Raw genomic sequence first — 15,293 nt, 5'->3', positions numbered from 1 at the left:
ATAGTCAGGTTTCTGTGATCCAGTCTCCTGCACTGTCTCGCACAGATCTATCCAAATATGTTAAATGAAAACATAAGCAACCAAGGTGTGTGATGTGTGTATGTTCATACCTTTCCAATTAGTTCTGGCTTTTACAAAGAATTACATAGAATATTAAACACAGAAGCAGACCATACAGCTTCACTGGTCCACGCTAGCATTTATGGTCCTTTCAAGCCTCCATCTAATTATCAGCATAACCCTTTATTTCCTTCTCTTTGTATGCTTATCTAGCTTCCTGTTAAATGTACCTATGCTATTCGAATCAACTACTCTCAGTGGCAGTGAGTTCCACATTCTCACCACTTACTGTGTGAAGAAGTTTCTTCTGAATTCCCTATTTGACTTTTTGGTAACTATCTTATATTTATTGCCTCTAATTCTGTTCTTCCCTACAAGTGGAACAACCTTGCTTCTTCTACACACATTTTAATAACTTTTAAGACCTCTATTTGGTCGCCCCTCAGCCTTCTCTTGTCAAGAGAAAAAAGACCCAACCTGTTTGTCCTTTCCTGATAGATATAACCTCGCAGTTCCAGTATCATCTTTGGAAATATCTTTGGCACCCTCTCCAGTGCCTCGCTATCTTTTTTATAACGTGGCGACCAGAACTGCACACAGTACTCCAGGTGTGGTGAACCAACGTTCAATACATGTTTAGCATAACTTCTCTACTTTTCAATTCTATTCCTTCAGAAATATATTCTTGTACTTAGTTTGCTTTTTTTATGGCCTTATTGACCTGTGTCACAACCTTTAGTGATATGTGTTTTGTACTCCCAAATCTCTTTGCTTCTTTACCTCATTTAGATTCTTCTTTTCCAAGTAAATTGTGACCTAATTTTTCTTGCCAAAAACTAATACTTCACTCTTAGCTATGTTGAAATCATTTGCTAATTACGGGTCCGTTCTGCAAGTTTATTCATGTCTTGTAGTGAGTTTGTGAAAATGAAAGTTAATAAATAACTCTAAAATGTTTCTTGTTGTGAAACTTGGGTGAACGACTATGGACCATAGTGAAACACCATCACCAAGAGTAGGTGAAGGACCACAGTGCAGGGGCATCACCAAGGGTATACCAAGAAACATAGTGCAAGGACATCACCAAGGGTAGACCAAGGAGCACAGTGCAGGCATATCAAGGGTAGACCAAGGATCACAATACAGCGGCATCACCGAGGGTAGATCAAGGACCACCATGCAGGAGCATCACCAGGGGTAAGATGAGGGGCCTAGGCCCACAGTAGAGGCCATCACCAAGGGTAAAGTGGAGGATCCAGAACCACAGTGCAGAGGTGTCAGCAAGGGTAGGTGACGGACCAAGGATGACAGTGCAGGGCCATCAGCAGGGGTAGGTGAAAGCCACAATCACCAAGGTTAAAAAGTATAAGGCTGCTAGCGCATTGTTTTTGACTAGCAACCCAGAGATCTAAGTTCTGCTCCCAGCATGGCAAGTTGTGAAATTGAATTCCATAAATCTGGTAACTTGGGGGTTAGCACCAGAAAAAGTGATCTTGCCATAAAAACATAATTGGCTCACTATTGCCCTTCAGGGACTGCATCAGAGGTGTGAGGTGATGCATTTTGGGAGGACTAACAACTAGGGCGGCGCAGCGGTTAGCACCGCAGCCTCACAGCTCCAGCGGCCCGGGTTCAATTCTGGGTACTGCCTGTGTGAAGTTTGCAAGTTCTCCCTGTGTCTGCGTGGGTTTTCTCCGGGTGCTCCAGTTTCCTCCCACATGCTAAAGGCTTGCAGGTTGATAGGTAAATTGGCCATTATAAATTGCCCCTAGTATAGGGACAGGTGGGGATGTGGTAGGAATATGGAATTAGTGTAGGATTAGTATAAATGGGTGGTTGATGGTCGGCACAGACTCGGTGGGCCGAAGGGCCTGTTTCAGTGCTGTATCTCTAAACTAAACTAAACAAAGCAGAGGAATATACAATGGATAGTAGGAACATAGGAAATAGAGAGGGTCAGAGGGACCTTGGTGTACTTGTCCAGAGATCACTGAAGGCAGCTGCACAGGTAGATAAGGTGGTTAGGAAGGCATATGGGATACTTGCCTTTATGAGCTACGGCATAGAATATAAGATCAGGGAGGTTATGATGGAGCTGTATAAAATGCTAGTTAGGCCACAGCTGGAGTACTGTGTACAGTTCTGGTCAACACACTATAGGAAGGATATGGTTGCACTGGAGAGGGTGAAGAGATTCACCAGAATTTTGCCTGGACTGTAGCGTTTCAGCTATGAAAAGAGACTGGATAGGCTAGGGTTGTTTTCCTTAAAGCAGAGAATGCTGTGGAGGGACCTGATTGAGGTATAGAAAATGATGAGGGGCATAGATAGGAAGAAACATTTTCCCTTAGCGGAGGTGTCAATAACCAGGGGGGATAGATTTAAGGTAAGGGGCAGGAGGTTTAGAGGGGATGAGGAAAGATTTTTTCACCCAGAGGGTAGTTGGAATCTAGAACGCACTGCCTGCAGAGGTGGTAGAGGCAGGAACCCTCACAAGATTTAAGAAGTATTGAGATGAGCACTTGAAACGCCATAGCATACAAGGCTACAGGCCAAGTGCTGGAAAATGGGATTAGAATAGATAGGCTTGATGGCCGGCGTGGACACGGTGGGCCGAAGGGCCTGTTTCTGTGCTGTATAACTCTATGACTCGACTTGACCTGGCCTACACATGACTCATATTCACACTATGGTTGACTAGGGCAACTAGGGATGTGTAGCAAATACTCCTTTGCCAATAACAATTTTTTAAATTATAAGACAAATTGTGAAGTAAAAGTTTGAGTGGATCAAGCTGGGTGTAAAAGGCGGAAAGGGAAAATTTAACAGATCTGTGAAGACTTTGGGTTTGCATAGAGCAGACTAAAGAGGAAAGTTTCTAATAGAAAAGACAATAGAATAATAAAATAGAGAAAAGTGAGATAGAGGGATGAGAAAGGAACCCTTGAATTCCCTCAGGATTAATGGTCTTGCGTACCTTTACCAATTTAACTGGTGTACAGGGCATAATTTCAAAGTTTTCGGATAATTTGAAACTTGGAAGCTTTGTGTACTCTGAGGAGGATAGTGTCGAACTGCAAAAGGATATAGACAAATTGGGTGGAATGGGCGGATCAGTAGCGGATGGAGTTCAATGCAGAGAAATGTGAAGTGATTCATTTTGGTAGGAGGAACATGGAGAGGCGATAAAAAATGAAGGGTACAATTCTGAAGTGGGTGCAGGAGCAGAGGAACCAAGGTGTATATGTGCATAAGTCATTGAAGGTAGCAGGACAGGTTTAGAGAGTGGTTAATAAAGCCTACAGTATCCTGGGCTTTATTAATAGGGGCATAGAGTATAAGAGCAAGCAAGTTATTTTGAAATAAGAACAGAAAATGCTAGAAATACTCAGCAGGTCAGGCAGCATTTGTGGGGAGATGTTGAGTTAATTTTTCAGGTCTGATCTTTCATCAGAAGTTAGGTTGAACTTATATAAGACACTCGGAGAATTGAGTCCAGTTCTGGGCACCACACTTTAGGAAAGATATGAGGGCATTGGAGAGAGTCCAGAAAAGATTCATGAAAATGGTTCCAGGGATGAGAAGACTTCAGTTATGAAGATAGATTGGAGAAGTTAGAGTTGTTTTCCTTGGAGAAGAGAAGGCTGAGAGGTGATTTGATAGAGGTAGTCAAAATCATGAGGGTTCTTGACAGAGTAAATGGGTGGAACTGTTGCCACTCATGAAAGGACCAAGAACGAGAGGACACAGATTTTAAAATCATGGGTAAGAGAAGCAAAAGCGACATGAAAAACGTTTTCAAGCAGCGAGTGGTTAAGGTCTAGAATGCGCTGCCTGAGAGTGTGGTGGAGGCAGGTTCAACTGAAGCATTCAAAAGGAAATGGTTGTTATATGAAAAGGAAGAATGTGCAGTATTGTGGGAAGAAGGTGGGGGAGTGGCACTAGGTGAAGTGCTCTTTCGAAGAGCTAGTACAGACACGATGGGCTGAATGGCCGCATCCTGCGCTGTTACAATCCTGTGATTCTGTTAAGTAATTATAATTATTGGCTTTTATACTGGAAAACCCTACATAAGCGCTTCAGTATTCAGCTATTACAGTTCCTGTATGCTGCTCAATTTAAATTACTGGCACCACCAATGACAGACCTGTAACTTCTGCCCAGTGTTAGATAATTCAAATGTTCTTTGCTGATTCAACTTAAGTTTTGAAAGAATAAGGGTCAGAAGTTTTTGGGTCTGAATTTGGGACAGGACCTAGTGCCTGCTTCCTTTTGCACGTAAGCAGATTGTGCCTGAACTTGCGTATGTACTTCATGTCAACCCCCCTTCGTTTGTGAATGTTAGTGGAAGAGATGGAACTGGCAGGATGATGTCTGCCATCAGAAATCCTGTTAATTTTGTCGTCCGTGCTCCCAGTGCATTTGTGTGATGTCAATGTATTAGCTTAGCAGGACCAGGTCCCAGCAGAAGCTTGCTGCAGCAGTTTGGAATCTGATTTCCTAAATGCAACTTCAAATGAGTAAGTTTTCTTTTTATATTTTCAGGCATCTTTGGCAGCATTGGCCTGCACCTTAGTATTGTTTTGACTACCTCTATAAGGTGCTCTGCAAAATTCCTGCCTCCCCTCATAGGAATGACCCAGACGCAGGGATTGGGCTTCAACAAAAAAAGACTTGCATTTATATAGCATCTTTCGTGACCACCGGATGTGTGTTTTACAGCCTGTGAAGTACTTTTGAAGTGTAGTTACTGTTGCAATGCAGAAAACAGGGCAGCCATTGCATGCAGCAAGCTCCCACAAACAGCAATAAAAACAAGAAATGCTGAAACCACTCAGCAGGCCTGGCAGCATCTGTGGAAAGAGTAGCAGAGTTAACGTTTCGGGTCAGTGACCCTTCTTCGGAACTAGCAAATATTAGAAATGTCAAAGGTTATAAGCAAGAGGTAACAAAGGAGAAGGTGTAGACTGGACAAGGCCACATAGCTGACCAAGAGGTCATGGAGCAAAGGCAAACAATATGTTAATGGTGTGTTGAAAGACAAAGCATTAGTACAGATAGGGTGTTAACGAACTGAAGATTGAACAGCAGCAAGTACAAACATGAAAAAAAAGTGGGTAAGCAAACTGAACAAACTACAATGAAATGAAATAAACAAAAGAAAAAAAAATTGTAAAAAAGAAAAAATAACTAAAAATAAAAGTAAAATGGGGGGGACTGTCATGCTCTGAAATGATTGAACTCAATGTTCAGTCCGGCAGGCTGTAGTGTGCCTAATCGGAAAATGAGTTGCTGTTCCTCGAGCTTGCGTTGATGTTCACTGGAACACTGCAGCAAGCCCAGGATAGAGATGTGAACATGAGAGTGGGGGGGGGGTGGGGAAGTGTTAAACTGGCAAGCAACCGGAAGGTCAGGGTCCTGCTTGCGGACTGAGCGGAGGTGTTCCGCAAAGCGGTCACCCAGTCTGCGTTTGGTCTCCCCAATGTAGAGGAGACCTCATTGTGAACAGCGAATACAGTATACTACATTGAAAGAAGTACTAGTAAATCGCTGCTTCACCTGAAAGGAGTGTTTTGGGGCCTGGGATAGTGAGGAGAGAGGAGGTAAAAACAGCAATGTGATAATGACCAGATAATCTGTTTTTGTCATGTTGATTGAGGGATAAATATTGGCCAGGGTATAAGAGATAACTCCCTGCTCTTCAAAATAACTTTATGGGATCTTTTAATCTCAATGTGAGGGAGCGGATGCGGCCTCAGTTTAACGCCTCATCTGAAAAACGGCATCCCCGACAATACATCACTCCCTCAGTCGTCTTCTTTGGCCTCCTTGTCTCGGGAGACAATGGGTAAGCGCCTGGAGGTGGTCAGAGGTTTGTGGAGCAGCACCTGGAGTGGCTATAAAGGCCAATACAAGAGTGACAGACTCTTCCACAGGTGCTGCAGATAGAATTGGTTGTCAGGGCTGTTTTGTAGTTAGCTCTCCCCTTGTGCTTCTGTCTTTTTTCCTGCCATCTGCTAAATCTCTTCGACTCGCCACACTTTAGCCCCGCCTTTATGGCTGCCCGCCAGCTCTGGCGATCGTTGGCAACTGACTCCCACGACTTGTGATCAATGTCACAGGACTTCATGTCGTGTTTGCAGACGTCTTTAAAGCGGAGACATGGACGGCCGGTGGGTCTGATACCAGTGACGAGTTCGCTGTACAATGTGTCCTTGGCGATCCTGCCATCTTCCATGAGACTCACATGGCCAAGCCATCTCAAGCGCCGCTGACTCAGTAGTGTGTATAAGCTGGGAATGTTGGCCGCCTCGAGGACTTCTGTGTTGGAGATACGGTCCTGCCACCTGATGCCAAGGATTCTCCGGAGGCAGTGAAGATGCAATGAGTTGAGATGTCGCTCTTGGCTGACGTGCGTTGTCCAGGCCTCGCTGCCGTAGAGCAAGGTACTGAGGACACAGGCTTGATACACTCGGACTTTTGTGTTCCGTGTCAGTGCGCCATTTTCCCACACTCTCTTAGCCAGTCTGGACATAGCAGTGGAAGCCTTTCCCATGCACTTGTTGATTTCTGCATCGAGAGACAGGTTACTGGTGATAGTCGAGCTTAGGTAGGTGACCTCTTGGACCACTTCCAGAGCGTGGTCGCCGATATTGATGGATGGAGCATTTCTGACATCCTGTCCCATGATGTTCGTTTTCTTGAAGCCAAGGCTGACACTAACAGACTGGCAACTGCAAACACCCTCCCACCCCTGCTCATTTCCGTTCGTGGAACAGAGCTCCAAGATCTGTAGGCCTCGTGTCTACAATTGCATGGCAAAACTGTCACAGTTCAAGGGCAAAATAAATTGATATTTACACAGTCACTGTTATTTTTCACTGCAAGCTAGGTAATGGCAGTGATGCAACATTCTGTTTGCCAATGGTCAGTTTACGCAGCTCTGCATCATGATACCAGTTATAGACAACTACTGTGTCTTATATGTTTATGGTGTTCCCTTGTTTACTGTATATTCCTGTTTCTCAGAGTGCTGCTGAACATAATGTACCTGATGGTGGAGACAATCCGTCAGGAAATGGACGAGGATAATCTGGAGTGGAGGGCAATGAGGGAGACCTTCAGAACAGATCTAGGTGTGGCAATATGTTTTGTCTGATTAATGGAGTATAAGCAGAAAGAAATGTAAATTGTGTTTTTGATGCACAATATATCACTCCCTAGTTATTTGCTCCCAGGTGTATGTCGATTCCATTTTGAAGACCTGAGAGAACGGAGTGCCTCAAGTCCCTCTGACCTCCCCCTCTCTGATGCTGAACGTTCTATACTCAGCAAAGGTCTCAGTTTTATCCCCTTACGTCCCCACCTCAATGAATTTCGCACTCGGCATGACATTGAGCTCTTCCGTCGCCTCCGCCTCCGGGCTCACTTCTTTGACCATGAGTCCTTCCCTCGATCAGTAGACCCATTCATCCGCCTCCAGCATTCTCCCTGTACCTGGACCCCTCCCCCAGTCTCTTACCTGCTCTTGATCTTTTCATTGAAAACTGCCGGCGAGACTTTGGTCATCTCAATTTCTCTGCCCCCCTCACTCATTCTAACCTGTCCCCCTCTGAACTTGAGGCACTCCGTTCTCTCGGGTCTAACCCCGACATGGTTATCAAACCTGCAGACAAGGGTGGTGCTGTTATTATATGGTGTACCGACCTCTACCTTGCAGAGGCTCAGCGCCAACTCTCAGACACTTCTTCCTACCTCCCTCTGGGCCATGACCCCACCACTGAACATCAAGCTACTGTCCAAAGGACTGTCACTGACCTCATCTCTTCTGGAGATCTTTCCTCTACAGCTTCCAACCTCATAGTCCCACAACCCCAGACAGTCCGCTTCTACCTCCTTCCCAAAATCCACAAACAGAACTGTCCCAGCAGACCCGTTTTGTCAACCACCTCCTGCCCCACTGAGCTTATTTCTTCCTATCTTGACTCTACCTTTTCTCCGCTGTTCCAGTCTCTTCTCACCGACATCCACGACTCTTACACTCTACGTCATTTTGACAGTTTCCAGTTTCCTGGCCCCAACCGCCGCCTCTTCACTATGGACGTCCAATCTCTCTACACCTCCATCCCCCACCAGGATGGTTTGAGGGCTCTGATTCTTCCTTGAACAGAGGCCCAACTAGTCCCCATCCTCCACCACCTTTCTCCGCCTGGCTGAACTTGTTCTCACATTGAACAACTTCTCCTTCAATTCCACTCGCTTCCTTCAAGTAAAGGATGTTCCTATGGGTACCCACATGGGTCCTAGTTATGCCTGTCTTTTTGTGGGATATGTCGAACATTCCTTGTTTCAGTCCTACTCAGGCCCCCTCCCCCAACTCTCTTTCAGGTATATTGATGACTGTATCGGTGCCGTTTCCTGCTGCCGCCCCGAACTGGAAAACTTTATCAACTTTGCTTCTAATTTCCACCCTTCTCTCACTTTATGTGGTCCATCTCCGACACTTCCCTTCCCCGACTTCTCTATCTCCGTCTCTGGGGATAGGCTGTCTACTAATATCCATTATAAGCCCACCGACTCCCACAGCTATCTCGACTACACTTCTCCGCACCCTGCCTCCTGTAAGGACTCCATTCCATTCTCCCATTTTCTCCGCCTCCGACATATCTGCTCTGATGATGCTACCTTCCATGACAGCACTTCTGATATGTCTTCCTTTTTCCTCAACCGAGGATTCCCCCCCACTGTGTTGACAGGGTCCTCAACTGTGTCCGGCCCATTTCCCACACTTCTACCCTCACCCCTTCCCCTTCCTCCCAGAACTGCAACAGGGTTCCCCTTGTCCTCACTTTCCACCCCATCAGCCTCCATATCCAAAGGATTATCCTCTGCCATTTCCACCTCTTCCAGCGTGATGCCACTGCCAAACGCATTTTCCCCTCCCTTCCCCTGTCAGCATTCTGAAGGGATCGTTTCCTCCGTGACACCCTGGTCCAGTCCTCCATTACCTTCACCACCTCGTCCCCTTCCCATGGCACCTTCCCCTGCAATCGCAGGAGGTGTAATACCTGCCCATTTACCTCCTCTCTCCTCACTTATCTCAGGCTCCAAACAATCCTTTCAGGTGAAACAGCGATTTACTTGTACTTCTTTCAATGTAGTATACTGTATTCGCTGCTCACAATGTGGTCTCCTCTACATTGGGGAGACCAAACGCAGACTGGGTGACCGCTTTGCGGAACACCTCCGCTCAGTCCGCAAGCAGGACCCTGAGCTTCCGGTTGCTTGCCATTTCAACATTTCCCCCCCACTCTCATGCTCGCATCTCTGTCCTGGAATTGCTGCAGTGTTTCAGTGAACATCAACGCAAGCTCGAGGAACAGCATCTCATTTACCGATTAGGCACACTACAGCCTGCCGGACTGAAAATTGAGTTCAATTATTTCAGAACATGTCGGGGCCCCCCCATTTTACTTTTATTTTTAGTTATTTTTTTTCCTTTTTTTTAGTTTTTATTTTTTTATTTCAACTTGGTTTGTTCAATTTGCTTGCCCACTTTTTTTTTCTTGTTTGTACTTGCGGCTGTTCAATTTTCAGTCCATTGACACCCTATCTGTACTAATGCATTGTCTTTCAACACACCATTAACATATTGTTTGCCTTTACTCCACGACTTTCTCGTCAGTTATTGTGACCTTGTCCGATCTACACCTCCTTTGTTATCTCTTGCCCCACCCCTGCTTTACTTGCTTATAACCTTTTACATTTCTAATATTTGCTAGTTCTGAAGAAGGGTCACTGACCTGAAATGTTAACTCTGCTTCTCTCTCCACAGATGTTGTCAGACCTGCTGAGTATTTCCAGCATTTCTTATTTTTATTTCAGATTTCCAGCATCCGTAGTATTTTGCTTTTATTCCCCCTTATTACCCCTCTTTTTTTCTGTCCCTCCCCCTCTATAGGGAGAACCCCTATGGGTTTAATTTAATGTGTGTGCTGTTATTAGCAGTGCTGAAAAATACATATTGCATAGAAATACTATAGAATTTACAGCAGAGGAAAAGCCCTTTTGGCCGACTGGTCATTGCCAGTGTTTATGCTCCACGTGAGCTTCCTCCTCTCACCCTACTTCATCTATCCCTAATCAGTGTATTCTTCCATTCCTTTCTCTGTTAGTGCTTTGCTAGCTTCCCTTTAAATGCATCCTTGTGATTGCCTCAACTAGTATTTGTAAATGTATTAAAATGGGCAGAGAGTGGTTAAGAATTGGGATGTGTGTTAGTACGAACATACGAATTAGGAGCAGGAGTAGGCCACTCGGCCTTTCGGGCCTGCTTCACCATTCAGTAAGTTCATGGCTGAACTGATTACTCCACATTTCCACCTACTCCCGATAACCTTCCACCCCCTTGTTTATCACGAATCTATCTACCTCTGCTTAAAAATATTCTAAGGCTTCCACCGCCTTTTGAGGAAGAGAATTCTGAAGACTCACGATCCTCAGAACAAATTTCTCCTCATCTCTCTTAAATGGGAGGCCCCTTATTTTAAAAAAATGATCCCTCGTTCTAGATTCTCCCACAAGGGGAAACATCCTTTCCACATCCACCCTGTCAAGACCCTTCAAAATCTTATATGTTTCAATGAAGTCGCCTCTTACTCCTGTAAATTCCAGCAGATATAAGCCTAGCCTGTCCAATATTTTCTCATAAGCCAGCCCGCCCATTCCAGGTATTAGTCTAGTAAACCTTCTCTGTACTGCCTCCAACGCATTTACATCCTTCCTTAAATAAGGAGACCAGTACTGTACACAGTACTCCAGATGTGGTCTCACCAATGCCCTGTTAGCTGAAGCATAACCTCCCTACTTTTGTATCCAATTCCCCTTGTGATAAACGATAACATTCTATTAGTTTTCATAATTATGTGCTGTATCTGCATTCTAACCTTATGCGATTCATGCACTAGGACACCCAGATCCCTCTGCATCTCAGAGCTCTGGAATCTCTCACCATTTAGATAATATGCTATTTTTATTCTTCCAGCCAAAGTGGACAATTTCCCACTTTCCCACATTATACTCCATTTGCCAGGTCTTTGCCCACTCAATTAACCTATCTATATGCCTTTGTAGCCCCCCTATGTCTTCACAAGTTACTTTCCTACCTATCTTTGTGTCATCAGCAAATTTAGCAACCATACCTTCGGTCTCTTCAACTAAGTCATTTATATAAATTGTAAAAAGTTGAGGCCTCAGCACAGATCCCTGTGGCACACAACTCTTTACATCTTGCCAACCTGAAAATGACACATTTTTGCCAACTCTGTTTCCTGTTAGCTAGCCAATCTTCTATCCATGCTAATATGTTACCCCATACACTGAGCTTTTAGAGTCATAGATATATACAGCACAGAAACAGGCCCTTCGGCCATTCGTGTCTGTGCCAGCCATCAAGGACCTAACTATTCTAATCCCATTTTCCAGCACTTGGCCTGTAGCATTGTATGCTATGGCGTTTCAAGTGCTCATTTAAATACTTCTTAAATGTTGAGGGTTCCTGCCTCCTCCACCTCTTCAGGCAGTGTGTTCCAGATTCCAACCACCCTCTGGGTGAAAACGTTTTTCCTCAAATCCCTTCTAAACCTCCTGCCCCTTACCTTAAATCTATGCCTCCTGGTTATCGACCCCTCCACTAAGGGAAAAAGTTTCTTCTTTCTTATCCTATCAATGCCCCTCATAATTTTGTATACCTCAATCATGTCCCCCCTCAGCCTTCTCTGCTTTAAGGAAAACAACCCTAGCCTTTTCAGTCTCTCTTCATAGCTGAAATGCTCCAGCCCAGGCAATGTCCTGGTGAATCTCCTCTGCACCCTGTCCAGTGCAATCACATCCTTCCTATAGTGTGGTGTCCACAACTGTACACAGTACTCCAGCTGTAGCCCAACTAGAGTTTTATACAACTCCATCATAACCTCCCTGCTTTTATACTCCATGCCTTGGCTAATAAAGGCAAGTATCCCATATGTCTTCATAACCACATTATCTACCTGTGATGCTGCCTGCAGTGATCTGTGGACAAGTACACCAAGGTCCCTCTGACGCTCTGTACTTCCTAGGGTCCAACCATCCATTGTATAGTCCCTTGCCTTGTTAGTCCTCCCAAAATGCATCACCTCACACTTCTCAGGACTAAATTCCATTTTCCACTGCTCCGCCCATCTATATCGTCCTGTAATGTAAGGCTTTCGTTCTCACTATTTACGACACCACCAATTTTCGTGTCATCTGCGCACTTGCTGATCATACCTCCTATATTCACGTCTAAATCATTAATGTACACTACAAACAGCAAGGGTCCCAGCACCGATCCCTGTGGTACGCCACTGGTCACAGGCTTCCACTCCTAAAAACAACCCTCGACCATTACCCTCTGCCTCCTGCCACTATGCCAGTTTTGGATCCAATTTGCCAAATTGCTCTTGATCCCATGGGCTCTTGCCTTCTTAACCAATTTCCCATGTGGGACCTTATCAAAAGCCTTACTGAAGTTCATGTAGACTACATCGACTGCTTTACCCTCATCTACACATCTAGTCACCACCTCGAAAAATTCAATCAAGTAATTAGACAAGATATCCCCCTGTCAAAGCCATGCCAACGATCCCTGATTAATCCCTGCCTCCAAGTGGAGATTAATCCTGTCCCTCAGAATTTTTTTCCAATAGTTTCCCAACATTATTTTCTGCAATAACCTTTGATGTGGCACCTTATCAAATGCCTTCTGGAAATCTAAGTACAATACATTCGCCAGTTCCCCTTTATCCATAGCACATGTAACTCCCTCGAAGAACTCCAATAAATTGGTTAAACATAATTTCCCTTTCACAAAACTATGTTGACTCTGCCTGATTACCTTGAATTTTTCTAAATGCCCTGCTATATTGTCTTTAATAATAGCTTCTAACATTTTCCCGAAGACGTATGTTAAGCTAACTGTCCTGTAGTTTCCTGCTTTCTGTCTCCCTCCCTTTTTGAATAAACGTGTTACCTTCGCTGTTTTCCAATCTAATGGAACCTTCCCCCAATCTAGGAAATTTTGGAAAATTAAAACCAATGCATCAGCTATCTCACTAGCCACTTCTTTTAACACCCTAGGATGAAGTCTGTCAGGACCCGGGGACCCAGTTCGCTGCTCCAGCAATTTGTTCAGTACCACTTCCCTGGTGACTGTAATTTTCTTGAATTCCTCCCTCCCTTCCATTTCCTGACTTACAGCTAATAGTGAAGACCGATGCAAAATATCTGTTCAATTCATCTGCCATTTCCTTATTATCCGTTATTAATTCTTCAGACTCACTTCCTATAGGACCAATGTTCACTTGTTAACACTTTTCTTTTTTAATTATCTGTAGAAACTCTATCTGTCTTTATATTTCTAGCTAGCTTTCTCTTGTACTCTAATTTTACCTTCATTATCAGTCTTTTAGTCATTCTTTGCTGTTTTTTATATTCTGTCCAATCTTCTGACCAGCCTCCCACCTTTGCGTACTTATGGGCTTTTTCTTTAAGTTTGATACTATCTTTAACTGTTTTAGTTAACCACAGATGGCGGATCCCACCCTTTGAATTTTTCTTTCTCATTGTAATGTATCTATTCTGTGTATTCTGAAATATCCCCTAAAATGTCAGCCACTGCATCTCTGTTGACCTATCCCTTAACCTGATTTGCCAGTTGACTTTAGCTAGCTCTGCTTTCATGCCCTCATAATTGCTCTTATTTAAGTTTAGAATACTAGTCTTGGACCCACTCTTCTCTCCCTCAAACTGAATGTAAAATTCAAACATATTGTGATCGCTACTGCCTAAGGGTGCTTATCTGTCTGCAGCCCCCACTCTCATCCAAATAAGCTGAAAGAGCTTCACATCTGTTGGACAATCGCAAAGGCTGAGGCTCCTGCACTCCTGCCCTCTTGGTCCCCTTACCTGCCTCAGCTGCAGTCACACACTCCTACCTCTGACCACTGACCAAATCAAAAGACCCTATCCTAAGGGGTGTGACTGCCTCCTGGTACAAAATGTCCAGGTAACTTTCCCCCTCCCCGATGCGTCGCAGTGTCTGCAGCTCGGCCTCCAGTTCAATGACTCTGAGCCGAAACTCTTCAAGCCGCAGACACTTATTGCAGACATGTTTCCCTGGATCACACTGGCATCCAGGAGCTCCCACATGCTGTAGCTGTGACACACCACCAGTCCTGCCATTCTTAATGTGTTTTAATTAACTACTTAATTATTTTATTCAATTATTTATTTTATTTTCCTTTTTTATATATTTTTTTCAGCTTACCACTAGTTCCTTTACTATTTTAAATGTTAGGATTAGAATGGACCTTAATCACGTACCAAATACTCTCAAAACAGGTAGCTTCTTCCCAAACCAGTCACTTACCTGCTTGCCTGTGATGCTTGCTGCTATGCTTGATTTAAATTAAATTAAATGCTTACCTGTATGCTCACCCCACCGGCTCTCTGTTTCCTTGCTCTCTCTGTTGATTGTGACGTCACTGTGATGTCACTTTTCGATTTTACGCTGCTCTGCTCCGACTGCTCCTGCTTTTGGCGTGTGTTTTAAACCTCAGCTTCCGCCGTGCTCATCAGGACAATTCTCAAGAGTATCAATGTAAGGGAAGTGACAAATTTATACTGTATGTGAAGAGAGTGCTGATTGGTTGGCAAGTGGACTCTGGTAGAGGCATTGCTATGGAGAATGCACCAGTTTATGGTGACTGACAGTTAACTGCCAAGCTTTGTTTGAAATTCAAACCAGGCAGCTTGACTCTGCTTGGTCAAGGCATAGAACAAAGAACAGTACAGCACAGGAACAGGCCATTCGGCCCTCCAAGCCTGCGCCGATCTTGATGCCTGCCTAAACTAACACCTTCTGCACTTCCGGGGCCCATATCCCTCTATTCCCTTCCTATTCATATATTTGTCAAGATGTCTCTTAAATGTCGCTATCGTATCTGCTTCCACCACCTCCCCTGGCAGCAAGTTCCAGGCACTCACCACCCTCTGTGTAAAAAAAAAAAAAAAAACTTGCCTTGCACATCCCCTCTAAACTTTGCCCCTAGCACCTTAAACCTATGTCCCCTAGTAACTGACTCTTCCACCCTGGGAAAAAGCTTCTGACTATCCACTCTGTCCATGCTGCTCATAACTTTGTAAACCTCTATCAT

The 15,293-nt window shown here is 44.5% G+C and overlaps 1 protein-coding gene across 2 annotated transcripts in view; it reads left to right on the top strand.

Moving 5' to 3' along the window:
* The window catches only part of LOC137384010 (striatin-interacting protein 1 homolog), a 223,875-nt gene that overhangs the window by 92,361 nt on the left and 116,221 nt on the right, over nt 1-15,293 (top strand). For both annotated transcript variants that reach the window (XM_068057577.1, XM_068057576.1), the window contains exon 7: nt 7,090-7,196. In XM_068057577.1, the coding sequence (XP_067913678.1) occupies nt 7,090-7,196 (107 nt within the window). The remainder of the gene's footprint in view (nt 1-7,089; nt 7,197-15,293) is intronic.

This window comes from Heterodontus francisci, chromosome 25, assembly GCF_036365525.1.
Source record: "Heterodontus francisci isolate sHetFra1 chromosome 25, sHetFra1.hap1, whole genome shotgun sequence".
NCBI classification, from domain to species: Eukaryota; Metazoa; Chordata; class Chondrichthyes; order Heterodontiformes; family Heterodontidae; genus Heterodontus; species Heterodontus francisci.
The sequence above is the reverse complement of the archived record's forward strand: the minus strand, read 5'-3'. Positions and strand labels throughout refer to the sequence as shown.